The 24,692-nt window shown below is 39.2% G+C and overlaps 2 protein-coding genes across 3 annotated transcripts in view; both read left to right on the top strand.

The window, feature by feature from the left end:
- The first annotated feature begins 1,516 nt into the window (after positions 1–1,516).
- On the top strand, positions 1,517–4,194 carry LOC131691506 (facilitated trehalose transporter Tret1-like). Its single transcript, XM_058977984.1, has 2 exons — positions 1,517–1,652; positions 2,294–4,194. The coding sequence occupies exons 1-2, from the start codon at positions 1,586–1,588 to the stop codon at positions 3,646–3,648; spliced, it is 1,422 nt and encodes a 473-aa protein (XP_058833967.1). The 5' UTR covers positions 1,517–1,585; the 3' UTR covers positions 3,649–4,194.
- An 8,932-nt stretch (positions 4,195–13,126) lies between these two features.
- Positions 13,127–24,692, top strand: part of LOC131689096 (PAS domain-containing serine/threonine-protein kinase) — a 32,205-nt gene continuing 20,639 nt past the window's right edge. For both annotated transcript variants that reach the window (XM_058973904.1, XM_058973905.1), the window contains exons 1-3: positions 13,127–13,266; positions 13,627–13,959; positions 14,017–15,361. In XM_058973904.1, the coding sequence (XP_058829887.1) occupies positions 13,259–13,266; positions 13,627–13,959; positions 14,017–15,361 (1,686 nt within the window). In that variant the 5' untranslated portion in view covers positions 13,127–13,258. The remainder of the gene's footprint in view (positions 13,267–13,626; positions 13,960–14,016; positions 15,362–24,692) is intronic.

The raw sequence follows: 24,692 nt of genomic DNA on the forward strand, positions 1-24,692 counted from the left end.
GAAATTTTATTTAAACGCCGGGTGCGTCTTGTCTTCCCAACGGCCTTATCGTTTTTAAGCTCTCGGATAATCTTCCGTCTAGAAATCGGTGTACAAAAATGTTGGTTTGTTTACCCCTTGTTAATCGCCGGTTCAAAAAAAAAACATTCGTTCTAAAAACGTTAAGAGAAGAGACGACAACAGGCTTCGTGCTCTTCTTAATTTTATCTACCAGGCCCTGTCGTAATTCCAAAGACAACAAGCATCCATCGTTGCCAGATTCCATTTGCATGATTTTCACAATTGCTGAAAATAATTGTACCTCAAATATCGACTCTCAGTCAAGAATTCACAATACTAGCTGCATTTAAAAATTGAATTTTAAGTTTATTTGTGTCTCTCTTAACAATACACGTAGTTATATCGTCATTCAGGGTATTTATTCAATTTGCATGAAATGTTCATGTATATGAAATGTAGCCAAAATAAATTCAGCAGCACTGTTTTTCATCCCGTTTGAAAATATTATGAACGCTCTTGACTGGCAAAACGACCAATCAGAAGCTGGTTCAATATTGAGGTTAGGACTGGATCATATTGGCTACGCGATTGTCTTCTCTTCTCTTAGGAAAACCTTCTATAGAACACTTATTAGACCGGTTGTCTTATCGACTATGCTGGACCAACGTACCCGTTACACGTAACAGGAAAGGAACCACCTTTCCAATGAAATTAAAAGATTGAAAACACAAAGTATACTTTTTGAGTTAGAGACAAAAGACAAACAAGCTGCTTACGGAAAAAGTTGAATAACTTTGTAATAATTGAGATTTGATAGATTTGATAACGATGAACCAAACACCCTGTATATGATAGAGCTTCCTGGTTTAATTCCAGCAAATTAGTCTGCATACTCCCACAACTTCAAGTGCGCTCGAAAACTCATCTCAGTTGAATCTTTTGAGACTGAGAAATAAAATGTGATTAATTTTGTTCGATCGCATCCGTCAGTCCCCTACCTTTTTAATCGTCAACAGACGCGAAAATAATGTATATTCAAGCGTTTCACCCGCACTTGATTTTATCGAGGTTAATGAAACTTGAACAATTATTAAAATATTAAAATTTGTTAAGCAGGAAATGCCGCCTCCTGATTTTGCCGCTCGGGGCGCTTGCTCCTTCGCCCCCCCCCCCCCCCCTTAGCGCCGCTACTGTACTAACATAGTGGTGATCAACGTCACCAACTCGTTCAAACTGTATCCCAAAAAAAAATAAACAAAGTATCCCAATTGTGCTTAAAGTCTTTATCGCACCAATGGTCCGGTTGATTCTCCAGCTGTGCTGCTGAATCACTACAACGAGATAGATAAGAGCATGCTAACGCTTGTTCAGGCCTATCATAACCCACACTCACTGGTCATTCAACAATCAATCATATCTCTTGAGCCGAAATTGCCAATTGCTACCACCATCGGGGCTGTTGTGATTAGTCTGTAAAGTAACTTTACTGGTCCTGCCCTCATTCCGTACAGTGATTTTAGTCCAGCATAACGTTGATACTGTTGAACAGAATTGTTATTGTTAAGGTGTTTTGCACCAGTTCATTATGGGAGTACTGCAGAACATCAAGGATTTTAGAAAGTATTCAAATCAATATTTGGCTGCTTTTACAGGTATTTATCTTCACTGCATGAATTTGAACGTCCCTTACATGAAACCTTTCCATGCCGTTTAAATACCGTCAAAATTTGATTATTCACATTGACAATCCAACTGATAACAGTTAGGGAAGTGAACAGATGCATTTGAACCGCTCACATCTCCTTTTACGAGCTTTTAGCAACTATCAGTCGTTCCAACTAACGAATCAAATTTGACAAAGCTTGTGGCCCAACAAGCGAATCACGACTGTATATAAATCGCCACACATTTTCACCTTTCTTTTATTTATTCTAAGAGATTGGTTAAATTTAGTCTTAAACATAATTTTTCGCAATACTGTCATTTCGCACCATGCACCTTCAACGCACGCCCTTCAGAAAAATTCTTAGACACATCTTTAATAGGCTACAAAATTACAGAATCAAACTATGCAAAGACTAAATGAGCCATTATTTAAAAATAACATTGCCTTTATCTTCAATACCTGATAGCGTATAGTATAGTAAGCATGCCGCACCATCGTGCTCTGCCATCAATCAACCAGACACATGGGACTATACTGCACACGGGATCATACCCAAGCATCATCATCAGTGCTATTTACTTTCTGCCTCTAACAATTCTTTCCCATTCTCCTATTCTAAACCAACAGGCACACTCCTGACCTTCTCCGTGATTGCTTCGTACGGATGGACATCACCTACGCTTCCGATTCTACTCGCCGACGATTCTCCACTGCCAATCACTCCGGACGAAAGTTCATGGATAGTTTCGATCCTGGTGCTCGCATCGATTGCCGGTCCCATACCGACGGCTTGGGCAGTTGACAAATTTGGTCGCAAGTACACTATGCTGTTCGCTGCCATTCCCACCATCATCGGCTGGATACTGATCGGGGTCGCGCAGTCCGTCCCAGTGCTGTACGTGTCTCGTTTGCTGAGTGGAATATCCTACGGAATGCAGTATTCTTCCATGCCACTCTACCTCGGTGAAATAGCGTCAGACGCCATTCGTGGCTCAATCGGGACGCTTCTCACTGTTATGGCGAAGGCTGGAATTCTGGTCGAATACAGTGTAGGGCCGTACGTTGGTTTTCGTACGCTGGCCTGGATTTCTCTCGTGTTTCCCAGTGCGTTTTTCGTCCTTTTCATGTGGATGCCGGAGTCTCCGTATTACCTATTAGCAAAGAACGATCAGGAATCGGCAGCGAAAAGTTTACGATGGTTGAGAAAACGTGATGAAGTTCATGACGAGCTTATTATGATGAAAACAGCCGTGGAAAAATCTAAGCAAAATAAAGGAACTTTTCGGGAGCTTCTAACGCCCGGTAACAGACGTTCACTGATTGTGGTGCTAGGTCTAGGAGCATTACAGCAGCTTTGCGGAAGTCAAGCAGTTATTGCTTACTCACAGCAAATTTTCGAAGAAGTTCAGAGCGGTCTGAAAGCACACGAATCATCCATTATAATGGCAGTGATTCAATTAATTACAGCAACTCTATCTTCTTCGATCGTTGATCGAGTTGGTCGTAGGCCACTGTTGCTAATATCCACTGCAGGCTGTGCGATAGGTACATTCATCGTTGGGTTGTACTTTTTCCTTCAACAACAAGGTGTCGCCGTACAAAGTGTCAGCTGGATACCATTGGTGGTAATAATGTTGTACATCATCTCCTACACTATTGGACTCGCAACAGTACCATTCGCTGTTTTGGGAGAGCTATTTCCTGCCAATGTTAAAGCCGTTGCTGCCGCAATGTACACCATGTTTGCTTCCTCCGTTGGCTTCGGAGTTGCTAAACTGTACCAGGTGATATCCGATGAGCTTGGGACTTATGTGTCGTTTTGGATTTTTGCTGTCTGCTCCTCGTTGTTTGTAATATTTGTGTATTTATTGGTACCCGAGACCAAAGGCAAGCCGTTGGACCAAATCCTCGAGGAGATGCGCTTCTCGCAGAACCGAAGTCTAACCAACTGTTGTCGACGAGGAAAGACGGTTAAACTGTAGACACTATACCGGTTCCATGGATCAGCGAAAGCAGTAATATTTTTTTTCTTGCAGCAAGCAACAATGTAGGGTTTTTTTGAAAATCAAGGTTTTGCGTTTCGACTTCGTCTCATCAGTAACTGGCAGAAATGACTTGGTTACCAAATAAACACTAAAGTGCAATCTGGGTGAAGCCCACAAGCATAGAAGTTTGGATTGCGCATTGTCTTGTCAGCCGAACCATGTTTTGAACTCGCTACGTTCTCAACAACAATCAGAACTTCTGTGCTTGTGGGACATCAGTGGGCAGTTTGTTTATGAACGTGTTCCTTTTTTATATAGCGATTTCTACCAGATACTTGACTTGTGTGGTCTTGATGCACAAATTAGATTGACCTCATTTTTGCGGGCAGTAATGTAGCATAGAACTAAATGTTTTTGCGATCTAAATTGTATTACAAAATTACTAAAATCGATGGTCTATGGAATCTGTAGTACTTGTAGGTTTATCCAAAGAAGTCTGAATGTGGAACGATCCATTACTCTCTTTTGTTCAAACAGTAAATAGTGCGATAAGTGTTACAGATAATAAATGATGTTCTCGTTCAACGTCGCATCTAACCAGAATTTTACTATGTTTTTTTCTTGTGGAAAGCTTTGTCCAATTTCAAGAGCAGGATTTCATTTTTATTCACATAATTTTCCATGTCGAAATGCTTGAATGTTGAAAATCAGTTTAAATAATGTTTCATGTTCGCTAGCATTAAGCGATTCATACAGGGGGCAACTATGGGGTTCAAAAATTTGAAAAAAAATTGCACATTCTGAACCGTTGTGGTAAACGTCATATATCAAAAACTTTTTAACATTTTCATTTTTTTTTAATTTGTTCGTATACATAATCCCGTGTATTTGAATGCTTTGTTTTATATTCAAAAAAAATCGTTTCTTTGCAATGAATTCTTACTTAACATCTCAAAATAGATTTTTGTTCAACGCATGGGTGTTTTATGGAAAAATTTTTTGAAGACCGACCACAATACATTTTTCTTCATTATTTTTCATACTTTTTGGATTTCAGTTGAGCGTTTCGCCTTGGAGAGTGTTCGCAGCAACCCTGTGTGAAAAACACCCTTCAGGGAAGGGACCATTACTCCGAGGATTTTAAATATATTCTTCAATTTCATTTGATTCTTTTTTTCGATAGTACTACCAACAAATTATTTTTAAATTTTTCAACTAAAACTTGCATGAAACCCAAAAAAATACAAAAAACTACCTCACTTTTTCCTCTTAACTTTGTATATAAGCACTAAAACCAATGGACTTTGAGTGAATAATTTTTGAATTTCGGCTATTTCAGTTACGTGGGACGTCCTTGTTCGACACTATCCGTCTTGCTCAAGTATCTGCTAGGCCGCCATGTTTTTGAAACGTTTGGTTTAAGTCGATTCGTAATCAACAGACATTGACTTTATTAAGTTTCAGTTCATAAACCAAATACACACCTACAAATCTTTGAAGCGAATCTTGCAATGATTCGAGAAATCTTCATATATTGTTTCATTGAAACATTTCATTCATGGACTAAAAATCGGGTCTTGTACACGCAAAAGAATTGTGCATGTTTGATTCTATAAATTATTTCTTCATTTTTAATCGATAAAAATTCTTTATTGTGAACCAAGGAATTTATTAAACCAAACTTATTTTTTTGGTTGGATCAACCAAAATATCTTTTGAATCAATCTTAAAAGTTTTGTTATCTGTGCTTTTCGAAAATCGACAAAATTATAGTTTGTTCCAAACAAATCAGTGATTCTAACAAAAGCATGCAGCTAATTGATTCAAAAGGACTGAATGCATTACATCAACAGTCCTTGTTGAATTGAAGCAAATAAAAAATAAAAGTTGCTACAAAGAAGAAAACTTTCCACGTGCGTCAATGCTGGAAAAATTAGCTATTTTTAAATCAGGGAATTCAGATTTCGGTGAATTCGTATAGTGCTCAGATTTTCCGGACTCGAAGGGCGCAAGTGCAGCTTGAAAATAATCATGATGTCGCACAAAGGTTAGTGAATAAATTAAGTCGAATGCACACGGTGCGTTTTATGGTGCCTTCCTCTATTTCAGGACTCAACCAAAACACCCTTTGTGGCTTAAAAACGACAATAGCAGAACTGAAAACACGTCGCCGCACCAGAGATAAATAATACCCGTTCGAGAGGGCAGTTTCCTGTACTTCACCATCTCTGGCCCAACAGGAAGACACAGCGTATTCGTGCGCCTTCTGCAATCTTTTTGGAAAAGCCGAGACTCTGAAGCACTACATTATAGCGCATATCTGGAATAAACCACGCTCACGGCCAAAGGTACTACATAAAGGGACGGTGATTGGAATCGTATGCGCTGCATGTAATAAAATTTCATTTCATTCCAAGCAAACCTACTCCGGAACATGTTTGGAATCCCTTATGGATTCTCGCTCAAATGCAACAAACGATTGAGTCGGAATCGGTTGTTGCCTTTGAGCTGGAACTCATAATGAATCCATTCAGAATTCCTAACCAATCCCGGAATGGGTTTGACTGGGCCATACTGCATCCATTCAGGATTCCGAAGCGGTTCCAGAATGATTTGACCGCGTAAAATTAATGCGTTTGTAGCCTGTTTTTAAAGAAAGGCCAATAAGTCAATGGCAAGTATTTACTTTGTGAGGTTCATTTGTACTGATGTAATCTGTTGTCAGCGAGTAATGGTTTGTTCTAAATTTGTCACCATGACAGTTGGCCTTTAGTTCCTATTAAAGAATAGGCATATTTTATATACAATAAAATTGGTTTTGCTTCAATATATGCTATGCATTGATTCAAATATTTGTTATGTTTAAAACAATAAAAGATATTATTTGATTTAACAAAAATGTTTTTTGTATTGAACATTTGACATGCATTGATCCAAATATTTTATTAGTTTTATTCAACAAAATGAGCTCATTGATTCAACAAAGTTGTTTGTTGTTTCGATTGTTGTTATGATAAAATCAATAAAAAATGTGTTGGTCCAACTATTTTCCATGTTTGATCCAATAAATTCTTCAGAATTATTTCAACAATTGCTTTATTTGTATAAACATGTATTTTTTATTGAACACAGAACAACTTGGCAAATTTATTATTTCAACCCTCATATTATTTGACATTAAAAATTATTTTTCTGCGTGTAATTTGAAATAGTCTTATGAATTGTTTTGTAATGTTGCAATCATTTTACCTGTAAATAGCACCACACTTCCACTAGTAATGAAGACATTCTTTCCAACAAGAATATGCCATGTCAGTCGAAAGCCACAGGCCCAGGTTCAACTCGTACCATGAACTATAGGGGAAAGAGGGTAACAGTGGAACTATGAAAACGTATTGTTTTCATAGTTCCACTGTTACCCTCTTTCCCCTACTATCGGGAATTATTCATGCAATATATATTAATTATGCTTATCGATCTACGGACATCTAATGTTTCATTATCTTGGGTTTCTAAAACGTTAAACTGAAATCCAGTAAAATTTTACTGGTTCTCGGTGAAAAATTGATGAACGTGACACGAATCGATCAAAAGCTTCGATTCTTGTTGTTCTATAAGAACTTTTAGAACGGAAAAGTTTTCTTTTTCTTAAAGCGACGGAATAATTGATCATTATCATCCTAACAAGATGCAAGTAAATTAAATGTGTTAGATGGGTAGCTTACTGTGGCCATGAATCCCATAAAAATAATTAAACAAGATGATCACTTGAGCACTTTTTTGTAGATATGGAATTAAAAATCTACTCCAAATCAACATCAGATAGTTCTTTAATCTTTCCAGATGAATCACCGAATCGACCAAAGAAACCGATTCTTGTTTGTAAGTGAATCGGACACGATTCGCCCTCGCAACTGAATCAGTTTACCTATCTCTATAGTCCGATGTGATTGTCCAGGATATACAAAACGTCATTGATCAAAATATCATTCATATTTCCATCGCTATCAATACACTGAATTGCTCACTTGCCAATGTGAACAGACATCGTAACAGAGCCAACGATTTTGACAGTCTGATCTTGAGACGAGAAATGCGAAAAGTAAAAAAACTGAACGTCAAATGCAGCAAGTCTAATCAAAATGTGTGAGGCAAAAATAGTGGTGAGTATGCGAGACGAAAGATAAAATCCATGATTTGCTAATGGAATGAGCTAATTATTTCTTATTTTGAATGCATTTGTTAAGATTGGTAACAACAAGTATGGAGAATCAATTTTCTCAAAAACGTCGGGCGGTCGATAATCTGCTGCCTTTAATGCTCATGTTTCATGGCAGGACAGAGCAACAAGGAGTATTAGCGATTTGTATGGAGCAAGTTTTGGACATATCAGTAGGCTACGGTACTTTAACTGACTACGTAAACCATTGAAAGTTCTATTCAATGGGGACTTTAGCTGAGCCGCACTTACTTCGTGGTTATCACATAACACTGATGTGCCAAGACATCCGAATTCGTCGACAACCTCATACCGTACGTGTTTTGCTTTACCTTGACCCAGTTTATAGTCAGTCCGATTCTCACAGCATTCATATTAAAATGTAAAAATGTCTCTTCCATCGGAATAAGGTGGGGAATCTTGGCTTTCTGCTAAGAGAAGAGACGACAACAGGCTTCTTGCTCTTCTTAATTTTATCTACCAGGCCCTGTCGTAATTCTAAAGACAACAAGCATCCATCATTGCCAGATTCCATTTACATGTTATTCATAATTGCTGAAAATAATTGTACCTCAAATATCGATCCTCTGTCAAGAATTAACAATACTAGCTGCATTTAAAAATTGAATTTTATGTTTATTCGTGTCTCTCTTAACAATACACGTAGTTTTATCGTCTTTCGGGTTATTTATTCAATTTGCATGAAATGTGCATGTGTATGAAAAGTAGCCAAAATAAATTCAGCAGCACTGTTTTTCATCCCGTTAGAAAATATTATGAACGCTCTGGACTGGCAAAACAACCAATCAGAAGCTGGTTCAATATTGAGGTTAGGACTGGATCAAATTGGCTACGCGATTGTCTTCTCTTCTCTTAGGCTTTCTGTGTCGCTTTCGAAAGATCGTCTGAGAATTAGTTTCTGCTGTTAATTTATAAATTCCATTTCGAAATTGAATGAAAATTAAAATCTCACATCTTCTGTTTTATTGTGGTATTAGTGGGCTATTTCCATGTACATACCTGTGTACATACATAATGCTTGTTATGAACAACCAAACACCAACTTAACTTCGACTAGGACGCCAAAAAACGATGCCATGGTCTTGGTCATACGCGGATGAAAAAAATCCGGAAATAGCTTATTGGTCGGATTATCTTCATGATGGAACCAGACCAACCGACACCGAACATTTCAACAACATTAAAAGTACTTTAGGTGAACTATTTCAATTGTTTAAATTGGCTGACAGTTTTATAGCTAGAGGGAATCAAACTATACCAATGATTTGCATAGAGCCACCATATAGACTGGAACATTGCGAAATGACGTTATCAATACAGTAATATCGAGTAATATTTAAAGTAAACTCGACTTCTACAGTAAAAAAGGGGCTGGTTATGTATCCTAACATAAAAAAATTAAAGTTTTTCCATACGTTTTTTTTCTCAGAAATAATAAAATGTACACTAAGAAAAATTATGTGGTAACATTTACCATAAGAGGGGGTTAATTCGATTTCATGAGTATAATGGTTTTTAACCGACTATAGCATCAGATCACTTAAACTATATCCATGTTCGAATTCACTATATTAAAGCTTTGGACCATAATACCCAAGTAACCATAAGCATTAAGCCATTGCACTATATTGGCTATACATTTGCACTAATGTTGCATTGAAACTCCATTACAGCATTAACAACGCAATAAAGCTCTATATTAGCATCAATAATGCATAACTGCACAGCCGACATATAGCATTATAGCTTGCTCTATATGCGTATATAAAGCTGATATAACGCCTACATGCTTCAAGGATCTTTAAAGCATGTAAGCTTTACAAGTGCATTTAATGCCATTATAGAGCAAATAAAAAGCTGATATAATGCTATTGTAATGCTGTGGGTTTATTTGTTATGCAACTCTTCTTGAAGATTATATTCGGCATATTTCATTTCAATCGAACATATGCAATATAGTCCAGGAAGCAAACGCAGCGCACTTACCGTGACGGACGAGGCAAGGTACCTCAGTTCGAGACTTACTAAAGGTAATTTTCGTAAACATTCATATCATGTGAGAACGAAAACCCATTAAGAATATTCATTACAATGCATTAGAACAGAGTCAATTACGATTTTAAACAGAATATTTTATTTTAAAATTTTTCCTTTTTGCTGTAATGTAGGAAACATAAGAAATGGTTTTAAAACCATGGCGGACAATGACAACCAACTGAAGCTTTTTAATAGCATTAGTAGTGCCAATATAAGGCTTTCAAATTTGACATTTGTATGCTTTTGCTATATAATAGCATTAGTACTGCAGAAACGAGCTGTCAATCTCTGCACAGTAATAGCACTGTATTTCGCCTTTTCTGGCATAATATCAGCATTAAATAAGTATTTAGGGCTTCACGGCTTTATAGGACAGCTTTATATGTGGATCAAAAGCAGATATTAGGCTACGTTATAATGCTTATTGGTTACTTGGGTAGTACTATTGAACATTGCTATTGTAAGCATGACCATTATAAGTGGCATGCTTAACAATATGCATAGTTATTTTGACCTGGATCTGTTTATTGTAACTAAATCAGAATAATGAAATGTTTTACCACAGAGAACAGACATCCATGATCGAACAAAAATATTTGAAAAACGTGTGTAAACATTTGAATTAATATACGATAAACATTAGCGCCGCCACACCAACCTATCCCAACTATCGGTCAAATCCATTCCGGAACCGGTTCGAAATCCTGAAAGGATTCCGTATGGAATCTTGCTCAAAGAAAGCAACCGATTCCGACTCTATCGGTTGATGCATTTGAGCTGCTGGAAGTCCGAACCGGTTCCGGACTAGTTTGACTGGATAGAGATTTAACCGCTGTCAATTTTGTCGAACTCAGCCACAAAAAAACATGACGACAGTAGCGCACCTAGTTTGGATATCCCAACTACCTTCGAAACCGTTAGAGATTTTACACAAGTTGAATGCTAAAGATGGACGTCTGTTCTCTGTGGTTTTACCATGCATCACGCATAGTAGTCAAATTGATCACTCTGTGGTATGAATGACCATTATGGAACGCTTGGTATAACGATAAGCATAGTCATACTGACTATTAAGGTCTGTTTGTATTAACTAAAACATTGAGATTTTGATATTTTTGCGTATTTATTACAAAAAGGGATATCGTTGTTATTTTGAAAATGACGCGAGCCAATCTAGGGGCAGATCACTTGTGATGCATTTTTAAAAATCAGCGAAATTAAATGCATTTATTTCCATCAAAATAGAAATTCATAATGTATTTTGCGTTGCGTGCAATGTTGTTTGCGTTGCGTGTAAGACGTCAAAACCCTACAGAAAAACTAGCCCTACATTTAACAAAATGTCGAACAAAGTGGATCAACGTAGGACGTTTGTTAAACAAACTTTTCTGCGAGGGAGTGCAAAGCTGATGCAAAAATGGAAATTAAATGCATTTTTTCTAATTTGATGCAAATTTGTTATACATTCTTAGAGTGATCTGCCCCTAGGAGCCAATACAATTAGATGGATGATAAAGATTTAAAAAAGTTCTAGCCAATGTAGCTTTTGGAAAGCGTCTCTTAGCTTATTAATGACATACATACATTATTTATTAAAAATAATCGTTTCGGCAACCAAATCGTCCTTGTATTTCCTGCCTTTACGGTTAACTAAAAACATCGAAACTTTTATGATTTTAAGACGTCGTTATTAAATTAAATTGAAGTACTTACTGCATCTAGTAAAGCAAACACGTTGCGGAACATAACCTTCTGTTTCGTAAGACTTAGAAATCGATTCTCAGTGTCAGACCTTGGAACAGACCATTTGTAAGGCTAGTGTTACGCTCATTCTTACCCTGTAATTATTTTTCTGGCTGGCTTTTCACTATATCAGTTATATCACATCCCAGTTATATCACAGAAATAATATTACTGCAATAGTTAAAAAATTAAAATAAAAAAGTGCGTCAAAAAACAAGCTCGTATGCTAAGTTCACAATTTTTCACTGTAATGGCTACATAATGTAGGTATACATAATGGGAATGCAAACATAGACAAGTTTTATGGTTGTTAGTAATACAAAGCATCGTCAGTTGAAATTCACTGTACGCAAAAGGTGCTTACAACAAGGCTCATGTCCACATAAACGGTGTATATGATTATTTCAACCTTCACATTCTTGTAATAACTATATATTCAGTGTTTACTACTTATTACTATATTGTGCAGAGAACAATCATACGAAAAGTAGTTATAACAATGACACTGGTTATTTTCAAGATGTTTACCATGCTCATATTTTCATTTTTACTTTAATTTTAATAGTACTTCTAACTATACCATTGTCAGTCTTTGCAAGGTAGATATTGTTGGAGTGAGCATGTTCAAATTGTCATAAATAACAACAGTATAGTTAAGCGATAATCGATTTTGTTAGTATTTTTCACGATACAGAAGTTTAGTATTACCGATCTCATGGTCATTACTGCTATATTGACGAATAGTTAAAACAACCACGAAAGTCTGGTCACAGATACCATATAATTTTTCTCAGTGTAGTTTAAATTTACTGTATCATTTTTTCGCAGGATAGTAAAATTTGTTACCTGCAGTATTATTGTAAATATACAGCGTGAACTCTGTGTCGAACAATGCTGAAAGACTATCAACCATAATATCTATTGTTCCATGATCGCTTGTAGGGTAAATACTATTGTAAATTTCTGTTCGAGCCAGTTATATTTTAGAAAAATTCCACTACCTTTATAACATTTCAAATATCGAGCGCCAACATCGGTGATCCCACCCTGCCAATTTTCCATGCGTTCCTCTCGGAATGTTTTGTTCCTACATTTTTGAATCCACCCACCGTGCTGTCAAAATCGAAACAAAAGAATCGTTGGGATTGGGACTCAGAGTTCGATCAACCGGCTAGCGATTTTTTGTGATTAGTGTTTTTAACATTATTTTTTAAACAATTTCATCAAGTTTTTATTATAGCGCATTGCGCACATAATAAGTGCGACTGAAAGTGCGGAAACGCCAATAGAACTGCGCTTTAACATTGAATCGTCTTGGTTTCTACTACGCACTTATGTATTATCCAACGAGGAATAAGTGCGCCTCATACATGAAAACGATTCAATGTAAAAGCGCACTTTTATAAGAAAAATCGCACTTTCATGGAGTCCAGTTTTAAATGCCACGAATAATACTATTACGAATGACATTTTACTAAACATTAGTTGATTGAAATTTCATTGCTTTCGTTTTGTGGAATAAATCTTGTGTTAGCGAGCGTCGGCTACTTGTGATTTAAACGAGCCGTTTGAGGTTTATCGATCAAAATGGAAAGGTATGATCTATTGTTTCAAATTTATGTTAGCTATTAAATATTAACAGTTTGGCTCTAAAATTCTAACAAAAATATCCGATCCGCGCCAAAACAAGGAAACATGCGCAATGGTCACTTGCATACTTCTAATGGGTATCGATTTTCGAATATTCCTGTCAAAATCCAATCCAGTGGCAGATCTTTGTGTCCCCATTTTTCCATCATTCATTTCCAGTGGTATGTACATTTTCCTAAATAGTCAAGTGTTACGCCGAGGAAAATGTATAGAAGTGGTCTTCAAATGTTTCCAAGCATAGTAGTTTTTGGTAGTAGTTACTAAATACTCGATAATTTTATCCCTTCCCGTGTAAAATCCATCAGCACAAACGCATCCGACAGCAGTTTTCGTTTCAAAACACCAACAAAGTCGACCGTCAGTTGGAAGCAAAATCCGCTCACATCTACCGCTGGAAGTGCGGGAATCGACAATTATTCATCTTTTAAGTTAAATCATCCGGGTTCACCTGAAAGAAGGCAGAACGTACATCACTTCAACACAAGTGGCCAGCGGGCTCGAGTGATATGTACCACTAGCAAAAAGCGAGTTCCTTTCAGAAGTCGTCGACCTGCTGATTGTAAAACTCCTCCGCCATACGGTGGGACGAGAGGTGGGTTGAAACCGAGCAGTGTGTTTACCCCGCTGAATAAGCTCAGGTGAGTGAGGAATTCTAACTAACAACTAATAAGATATCATAAAGTCATTGTTTTCAGAACTCTTCAACTTTCCAATTCGGAAACGGACTCCGACTGGCGTAGCTTTTTCCGAAGCTCGTTCGAAGTTAATCAAAGTTTTCCGCGTATCGCAAACACCCGTGAACGCCGTAATAATGCTCACTTTCTGCTGAACACGCCTCTTCGACTTCATCGAGCACCTCCAGCAGTTGCAACCGGTGGTAAACACCAACGCTCAGAAGCAGCGACACCGATGGATCGTGTTCGTGTAGACGGTGCTAACGGATTGCGCTTTTCGGCGTTTCGCCCCAAAGGATGCGTCTCACAAGGCGTCAGTTCACCGTACAATAATTCCTACGTTGCCTCGGCATCGGAATCGATTGGCCATCTGCCAAAAAGTGGAATCAATCCAAATAAGGCGGTTTTTACGATTGATGCTAAGACGTCCCGGATTTTGATAGTCAATAGAAATGCTTGTGACTTGCTGGGATACAATTCGAAGGAGTTGTGTGAGATGCAGTTTGCAAATCTGCTGCCGAATAAGAACAAAATGCACGTTTCTGCGTTGGCAGAAGGGCAACTGAATAGCGAGGATGGAACTGTGATTATACTCAGCGGGAAGGTTGTGGAACTGTGCACGAAATCTGGAGACAATGTAGCGGTTTCACTTTGGGTACGACAGATCGATAACGAAACACGGTGTCTTGCCGTGGCGGAACCGGTGGAAAGGCGAATTGCACAGCTTTTGGTCGACAAAAGTGGTTACGTGATTTCCGGTGACTATGAAGCTCTGTTACTGTTTCAACTGGATTCCCTGGAGAAATTTAGCGGAATGGATGTTAGTTTGTTGATTCCGGCGATTCAGTTACCGGATGCCGACAACAGCATGATTGCCAAGCACATCCGGAAGCAAAAGGCGACTGGGAAAACAGCGGAGGGTGTTGCCTTCCCGCTCTGTTTGATGATCTCTCACCACGACTCGGGTACGGATACCACCGATAGCGGGCTATCGAATCCGAACCATCTGTTCGTGATCACTATCTGGGTGTTTACGAATCTGTCCGGGCTAATTGTGATCGACGAGAACTCCATCATCGAGTCGTGTAATCATCATTTTTCGATGCTGATGTTTGGTTTTCCGCAGAATAAGATCATTGGGGAACATATCACGAAGATTTTGCCTAACTTCGGACAGGAGTGCGACTATTTGGGGTTTATGAATCGTAGCCGTAATGCGACGCTGTCTTCGTTGGACAACGACGAGTCGGAGACGGAAACGGATCACGTGGATTTCGAGAACAAGGACGAATTCATCAACAACGCTATCAACAGTATGAAGTGCGCCTCGGAAGGCCTAAGTAGTCCTGTGGTGGAATCGAGGAAGGTGAGTATCTGAGTTTGTTTATATTGACATTCAGGGTAATTGCTTAATTAAAAAGTTTCTTGATTAACCCTCCGGAAGTCGCGCAAATATCCCACTGAACGAGCAGCCGCTGGTGCGCTAAGACGATTTCGCTAGATTTTCAGAGCAGCGTGCACTCAGTGCACTGGCGCGACTTCCGGAAGGTTAACTGTCAAAAAGAGGGTTGTGCATAGGACACAACCGCTCTGGCATTCAAAATGCAGTAATTATATGAAGTGAACAACATTATCGGCCAAAGAATTCGCTTCCTCAGAACTAGAAGTATTCTGTTGGGAGACTTTACAAACAATTACGTAATTTGAACCAGTTTGATCAAAAATTGGGGCATACTACCCATTAATTTGTTAAAGCTTCAGAACGTGAGACAAAATTTAAAAAAACTCATTTGTTATGAAATCAGTAGCGGCAGCAGGAATTCGTTTCACGGGTTTTCCAGCGCACATACAACGTATGTACTTATCATCATCGTCATCCGGGTTCGGAATCACGATCGAATGTATTTCATACATTCAGGTTACTCAATCTTGTGCCGCCAGCTCCAGTGACCTTATACGCTCGTGCATCTTCCTAGATTGCACAAAAAACAACGAAATCGACGACCTCTTCCAGGTTCTCTGCTGAATACAATTTTAACTGGCATCTCTTTCTATATTCGCACTACATGCCCATTCTGCTGTTCTTTGTTGAGCTTTATCAGACTTCCAGCCCCGTCATGTTAATATAACGTTAGTAACGTTATTTGTTTATTTGTTATATCAACACCAACAGACCCCTTGGCCCCAATGGTGGTTCTTAGCCTAGTTGCATTACATTTAAGTATAGACAAAAAACATATTTTCAGTCGTATTTCTAGTCCAGTGGAAGTGGAAGTCGCAGAAGAGAGTTAGTACGTCGTGTTCGAATACAGGATTGAAAATTCAGGCGTTCTAGAATTGTAGAGCAATTCACTTTGGCGTAGAGTAAGTGCGAGACAATATGGACTCTAGAGCAGTCCCTCTGAATGTTGAGTGTATCGAGGTCAATTTAAGTGGCAACGGGTTTCATAGCTCGACAGTTGGAATCTGTTTCGCCATGAAAGATGCCGAGGGGCAAAGCGTATGAACCGGCGTTGGAAAGCCTCGATTCTGCAAATCCCGTTCTGGTTGCACGGATTCCAAACAGCAGAACCAACGCACAATAAAGCGATTTAAGACCAGGTATCTGCTACGCCGCCATGATTTCTATGCCAACATCTAAAACGTCGCATTAGGGTCGATCCACAATAAAACAGAATCAATGTCATTCGACACAATTTTGTGATAGTCGAGTTCGTTTAATTTGTTTGTGCACCATGGTGTTAAGTTTTTGTTATTTACCGGCATGTCCAAAACAACACATTTCTTCAATAAGCTATCCAATATTTTCGCTTTTTAGCAAATGTCTAAAAATTGAGTCGGTATCTGACTAGTGAAAATCGAGCTTCGAGCAAAACTAGCAAAACAATTTGAACTGTCGGTGGGGCCCACAATGTGTGTGCCCGCTGAGATGTTAACTTATGTCAGTTCTATACAAATGGGATGGGGGTGCCATATACGTGTTTAAGACAGTATACTGCCGCTATACGCATAACTGTCCCTTGTGCTATGGTATTCCCTATACACATGGGACAATTATGCGTATAGCGGCAGTATACGTCCCTGAAGTTTTTTGCTATTCGGAAGATGAACCTTAGCAGTCTTGATGCCTTGTCCACAATATATGAAGCATGTGGTTTGGACGTTAGTGCCGAACCCAAGATGACTCCAAGTTCCTTGACGTGAGAATGTTCTGAAATACTCGAGTCGAACAGACGGTAATTGAACTGGATCGGATAACGTTTCCGTCCAAACCGGACGATTGAGAATTTGCCTGGGTTAAGAAACCATTATTTTCAGATCATGCCAAATACTGAAACTGCCCAGTTCACTTTGAAGAAATTATGCAGTATAGATATTACTGGGCCGAGGTGACTTCCTTGCGGAATTCAGGATGTAGATAGACTATCACATGCCATTAGTGTTCTAAGATATATAAAATCGTCGAAAGCCTCGTGTCGTCATACATCTATTTTCACCTCGGAACCAAACCCGTTGTGACTGCCTCATTCTTTTTACCAGAGAAACGAACCATTTGGCATAAAGTCGTAGAGAATAATGGACGCTTAGTGTTGGTGATCATCGGTGCGTCCTCCCCTGGGCGCATAACCTGTCTATATTTTGCCATACAATATCGTTTACCGGAAGACAATGATTTCAAGCAGTCTTCCCAAATGAACATCGAACATTATGTTCGCTCTAGTTCTGTGCTCATCCTACACCATCATTTCGTGTGCAAACTCGAACGCGCTAATACGTACCAAAACACGAGCACATGTTCGTCTGCACAACCGAACCCGATGTACGTACGCGGTGTTCGTACACACAGGTTCTTGATACTAGTTTTCTCTTTCTCTCACCCATCATCACTAGCATTGACTCATTCTGTTTTGTGTGTGCCTTTCTTATGTATGCACACGGTGTTTAAACCTAAGTTTGCACATCGTTCGCTTGGGTTCGGTGCATGTTTGAGGTTGAACGCGTGCACGAAATTTTGTACACGGGTGCAAACTTGTCGGTGTTCATGGGAAGACTGATTTCAAGTGAACGAACATAAAATAAAATTAATTTGTACAGTAACGTTCGATCGGGTCTTCGAAACAGAAATTCGCAAAAAGTACTCGCGGTTAATTGTGGTCGTGTGGAAGTCGGTTTTCGGCCCAAATTCGTCCCTCCCCCTTCGATACGAAACATTGGTCCTTCGCGTCCGATTGTAATGGGTAGAAGTGAACTGGAGAAGTTATGGGTGAAGAGGAAGGTTGCTTTCGCAAAAGCAAAATAGGAGTTGTCCGTCACAGAATCGCTTGGCACCCGGAATCCTTAATTCGACGAGATGCACGAGTGGAGGAACAAGCTCGCAGAACTTGCTGGAAACTTCGACAGGATACAGACGACGATCATCGAAGAATGCACCAGCAATTTGAAAGATGTTGCATCGGTTTTAAATTACCGGCTGCAGTTTGATGAAATTTACTTCCAGATAAAGGGTATCTACACAGCGTATCTGGATAAGAAACAAGATCGTATGTCCAGCTGCAGTGTCAGAACTGGAGAATCGGTCAATAACCTATGGGATGCGATCAGAGCGCTTGTAGAAACACAGCAAGCCTTGATAATGCATCAAATTCAACCCACAGCGGCATCGGCTACTGGCCAAGTGTCTAATCATAACAAATTGGCACTCATTCAAGGCAGAGGCGACGCGTCGGTACGTTCAACCTGTTCATTTAACAGGTAAGCAAAATCTGACTAATGTTAATTTTAACTGAATCTTCAGTTAAAATTAACATTAGCAGCAGCACGAAAATTACTTTAACTGAAAATGATTATCTTTAAACCTTGAAGTTCGACAATTTGATCCGAACGATAAACCAATCTATCATATCAAGCGAGTAAATTTCAAAAAAATTTCTGTTTTCCCATGACCAACCTCAAACATGCACGCATCTCATACTCACCGCATGCTCTGAACAAATCAGCTGTATGAGCGATGCGTGAAACAGCAGCGTAAGTGTCATGGGCGATGGCTTCTTCTCTTGTCTAGTGTCTTGTTATACCATTCAGAATTTGATTCGGAGTCCTGAATGGAGTCAGTAAAGATTTCAGCTCAAATGCAACAACCGATTCCGAAACCGATTGAGTCGGAATCGGTTGTTGCATTTGAGTTGGAATCCATACTGACTCCATTCAAAAATCAGAACTGGTTCCGGAATGGGTTTGACTGGGCGAGAGTGTAAAATGGACGTAAACTCAAACCAGGGGTTGTTCGAATGAACTTGCGTTTTATTGTAATAATGAACGGGTTGATGTTCAATATGTCATGCCTACGATATTTTACGAGAAAAATATTTTTTTTCTGAATTCAATGAATTGCATGAGGAACATTCAAATTTCTGTATCATTTGAAAGAATTTTTAACTGGTTGACAAATATTTCAATCTTTCTTACACAGGCGATTATTTCTTGGTGTGTGGAACATAAGCTTCTACATTTCAAGTTATCTCATATCATACCATTATTTATAAGTATTTACGAAATTACGTAGTCTCGTTTTCTATGGTGAATTTCGTGCAATGTACACTAAACATTTAAGATTACGAAAATTTTCGTTCATCAAGTCGCCGTGTATTTAGGTAGTTCACGAAATGGCAGCATCTGATCTATTTTTAGCAGATTTACAAATAAATTCGTTCAGCGATACGAATTTTTGGTGCATATTTATTTTGGGGATTCTTCGAAAAAAAAAATGTTCGAAAGATGCTCGTAAATATAAAGACGATCGTGTATTTTATCAAACAATTCGTTTGAATAATGAAATGTAATAAGCCTACGAAAGTCGTTTCGTGGTTGTTACAAAAAATCGTAATGAAAATTGAAACGTTTACGTAAAAATACGAATCATTCATCATATGTACGAAAAATTCGTATATTTTACGAAAGTTTACCGCACGAAACCTATTCGTAGCACATTTACGAATATATTCTTTCAGTGTACTTTTTGTTCTTTTAAGCATTCTTTGTTTGTTTGACAATTCATCGGTGAGTTTTAACAACAAATTTGTTTTGCTCAGCTCTTGCGTACAGAAAAACTCGTCGATGAACGTCTTTCATTGGTCCTAGAGATGATTATGATGTTTTCAGGGTCTTTGTGGTATATTTAACAGGTTGACGGTGGAACCACGCATCGCCTCTGATTCAAGGATTTGTTCGTGAGCACGATCCACAGCAGAACGGATCTAAATAACTCGCTCAAAATGCAGTATTTGTTGTCGTACTTGGATCGCGAGGCGAAGAAAATGGTCAGTTCGTTTCCCATCAGTGACGCCAATTACAAGGAAGACTGGGAGACATTGGAAGCGCATTATAATAAGAAGAAGTATACGGTGTTTGCTCTGGTTCGAGAGTTCATCGATCAACCATCAACGTCAACTGCACTCGGATTAATAAAAAAATGGTGGCCACCTCCGACGATGTGATACGACAGCTCAAGGCTCTTGGAAACGAGTTTGAATCGAGAGTTCCGTGGCTTATCCACTTATTGCTAGAGAAAGTTGACAAGGAAACTCGGTCTTTGTGGGCACAGAAGATAATTGATGTCGATAACCCAACGTTAACAAACTGCGATGTGTTTGAGACGTGCTTAGCCCTCACGAAGCGAACAAGCCAAGGAGATATCGTTTAAAAGGAATATCCAATGGCGCACGATGGTGAAAAGGTGTAATCCTTCCTCACCAATGCCTCACGTGCGCTAAATGTTCGAAGGATCATCCAATCTATCACTGTGACCGGTTCAAAGAAATGGATGTAGCGGCCCGCAAAGAGTTAGCACAAACATCAAAGCTGTACTTCAACTGTTTCCGCTCTTCCCACACAACGAAGAGATGCCAGTCTAAGTCTGCTTGTTGCTCTACTGATTGCAAGCAACGTCATCACACCTTGTTGTGCACACAGGATGTAAAAGGGCGGAAAAGGAACCGGAACAGAATCACCCCAATCGGGATACTGGTACGGTACCACGTGAACACGGCGCAGATGTTAGGAGATAAATATGAATTTACACTGCTGCCTGCAGTGGTGGGACGAGTGAAAGGTTGCGACGGAAAACTGCACGATGTACGAATTCTCGTGGACTGTGGTTCACAGGTATCGCTCATTACAGAGGCTTGCGTCAGGCTTCTTGGGTTGAGACGCAGCAACGCTTCACTGGTAGTGACTCGCGTCAACCCAGAAGTCGTCGGCATCGAAAAGATGTAATGTCAGGTATTGGTACATCATGACGACACCTATTACATGCGTATTGTATAGCGAGATTCACCTGATCAGCCCATTCAACATTTTCGTCTTCTTACCGTTACCTACGGACTGAAGAACTCCGGGTTCCTAGCGATGGCTGCACTGCACAAGGCGGCTGAGACTTTCGAGCCGAAATATCCAGAAGCAGTAGAGCAGATCGTAAAGCATACCTACGTCGACGACTTAACATCAGGTGCAGATTCGGTGGGTGAGGCGAAACAACTTCCGAGTCAAAATTCTCTACCACAAATGTTGGCACTACGATCTCAACTGGCATGATGCGCTACCCCCACCATCGGAGAGGCGTGGAGCGAAGTGAAGGAAAACCTGCTTGAGCAAATTAAGATACTCAGCTGGGCACCTAATTACAACGGCCGCATTCAGCTGCACGGTTTTTCAGACGCTTCTTAGGATGCATTCGTAGCTGCGGTATACCTCAGGTCAACGGACAGCAACTAACAGTGAAGGTAGCTCCCGTGCGACAAATCTCCATACTACGTCTAGAGCTCAATGCAGCTGAACCGTTGGCAAAACTCATGAGAAACGTTGCAGAACCATTAGAGAGATTCCAGATCGAACAGTATGCTTGGACAGATTCTACGATTGTTTTGCAGTGGTTATCCGCCCACCCTCGAAAATGGAACACTTACATAGCAAATAGAACATTTTCGATCCTAGATATACTGCCTAGAAGGTACTGGGCACACGTCACATCAAAGGAAAATCCGGCGGATCGTGCTTCTCGAGGCATATCCCCGCTGGAGATTATCAATCATCCGCTTTGGTGGACAGGGCCTGCTTGGCTATCTGAAGATTCCCTCACATGGAGCCGAGACGTACCAGGATAATACACACGATGAAGAGACACTGGAGGTACGTAAGTGCTATCACAATCTATTCAGGGGACTGAAGCACATACAGACGCACCAAAACGACGCGAATACAAATCATTAAAGTAAACGCCTTTCTTTGCCTGAAGAAGGTATGAGTTCTTCTAGTGTAGCTGAAGAAGAAAAGAGAGGGCCCGCCATATGGGCGGGACCAACATTATATGTATTTACTGCTAACGCTAGTTTAAGTTTTACTAACTCTAGTATTTAAATGATATGTTAAATAAAAATCTTTACTATTTCCTCAAAGTACGTTTTGGCGATAGTCATCGCAAGGATCCACTAGTCAGAAAGGAAAACGGCCCCACAGTGTATGATGTGTTGTCGTCGCAAGGCGCTGACAGCAAAATAGTTGATGGGAAGTTTGCCAGTAACTCGAGTGACAGAATGTCGCCCATTCGCTCACGTGGGGGTGGATTATGCTGGCCCAATAATGGTACATTGCAGCATTACGCGAGGAGCACGATGTATGAAGGGATATATTGTCGTTTTTGTTTGCCTTTCAAGCTGGAAGTTGAAGGAGATCTAACCACTTATACCTTTTTGGGAACATTCAAGAGAATGATCGCACGTCGCGGATATTGTAGCGAAGTATGGTCAGATAACGGCACGAATCTGGTAGGTGCCGATCGACAGCTGCAGGAAATCTATGACGTTGTTACCAAACATGCTAAACAAAAGGAGCATTTCTTCGTGAATCTCGGAAATCGTTGGCGATGCATTCCACCCGCAAGTCCACATCAAGGTGGCATATGGGAAGCGGCAGTTAAAAGCGCCAAGAAGTTGATTCGACCGATCGTAGGTAATGAGAAACTTACGTATGAGGAGTTGTCGACGGTATTGTGTCAAGTGGAGACTTGTCTCAATTCGAGACCCTCTGTTCTATCTCTTCATGCCGTGATAGCCCCGAAGCGTTTACACCGAAGATTTTTTAGTTGGGAACCGCTAAATCTACAGCCTGAACCAGATCACACTCATCTTAACATGAATCAGCTCGAACGATTGCAAAGAGTACAACGGTATACAGAGAAGTTTTGGAAACGTTGCACTATGGGTCACAAGGGCGGTTTTTCGGTACAAAAATCAATAACTTCCAAACCGTTCATTTTAGAGAAATTTTGTCTGAGAGAATATTTTTGGAAATTAAATTGGCTTTCTTTTAAAGTAAAATGTAACTAGGGTGGTCCTCTCGAACATTTTTTTCGAAAAAATATTTTTCGAACTAAATGGTGTAGCAAGGTACTTACTTCAGCAAAGTTGTAGGAAAATATTTTTCAAGTAACATTTTCAAATGCATCAAAGTTATAGCATTATCGGTTTCCATGCTATAATTATTTTTCTTCTTTAACCTAGGGTGTTTCTGAAAAAGTCAGTTTTTTAACTATAACTTTTTAAGTAGTTAGTCTATCTTAATACTCTCTATGAAGCAATTTTAGTACTTTTCATTGCACATATTTTTGCCGAAGAATGTGAATCGATATCATTTTTCGTTATCGAGTTACGATCATTTTTTTTAATTAAAAATGATAGTTTTCAATGACCTCCAACTCAGAAGGTTGCAAAAAGTAGCAGCTAAATTTGAATTTTTTCGAAAGTGCATCAAAAATACTATAAAGTATCTCAAAATCAACTTTTGCTTTTCTATCCTTCAGCGAAAAATGTTGACATCAACATTATGATCAAATGACATCAGCTTACGGCTGTTTTTAACCCTTTCATGCCCAACTTTTTTCTAGTGCATGTAGGGTTTCAAAACTATTTTTCCTTGAAAACGGTTGGGTCAAGAAACACGAAAAGCCTATTTTCATAAAGATAGGTGCTTCAATGGCAGTGCTAGAAGCTGGTCAATTTTTACCTTGTAATGCTCAATGCAATTCTCCTAGAATAATTACAATAGTCCAATTACGTAGAAAACGTAGCCAACGACAGTCTAAATTGATAAGTTTTATCAATTTTCAGTAATATTGCACCATAACGAAGATATATGAAAAAAATCATTTTCCGTCGTCAACGTAAACTGTCCCTGGCAGCACTGCTCCATCGGAATCCAATCAGACTAATTGCAATAACTTCAGTTCTAGAGCTGATCCTTGTAACTGTTAATACTCAAATTAAAGGCAACAATCCCATTAATGAGCCTTACTTGTTTTTGTGAGCAAATCTCGCCTCAATCAAAAGTTATAGCTGTTTAAAAACGTTGTTGTCCACAAACAACATGGGCATGAATGGGTTAATGGCCTGGTCATCGCCATTTAGCAACTGCTTTACTAGATCAAAAAGTCGAGTTTTAAATGATTTTTTGAGCTTGTCAAATACATGTACACAAATATTGAAAACGTTAGGCTCAGGCAGATATTTATTTTACTATTCTACATAACTGTTTTATTATAATCGACATCATCATAATTATTATAATCACAATCATCAACATCATCAGCATCGTCGTCGCTATAGTTATCTGAATCGGGTTTCTTTTCCCAAAAATTAAGTTTCCTT

The sequence above is a fragment of the Topomyia yanbarensis genome, chromosome 3, assembly GCF_030247195.1.
Source record: "Topomyia yanbarensis strain Yona2022 chromosome 3, ASM3024719v1, whole genome shotgun sequence".
NCBI lineage: Eukaryota > Metazoa > Arthropoda > Insecta > Diptera > Culicidae > Topomyia > Topomyia yanbarensis.

Excerpts from the sequence above, each read along its gene's own strand:
- LOC131691506 (XM_058977984.1), top strand. The coding sequence starts at position 1,586 with ATGGGAGTACTGCAGAACATCAAGGATTTTAGAAAGTATTCAAATCAA. Across the intron at positions 1,653-2,293 it reads ATATTTGGCTGCTTTTACAG|GCACACTCCTGACCTTCTCC; the intron begins GTATTTATCTTC and ends CTAAACCAACAG.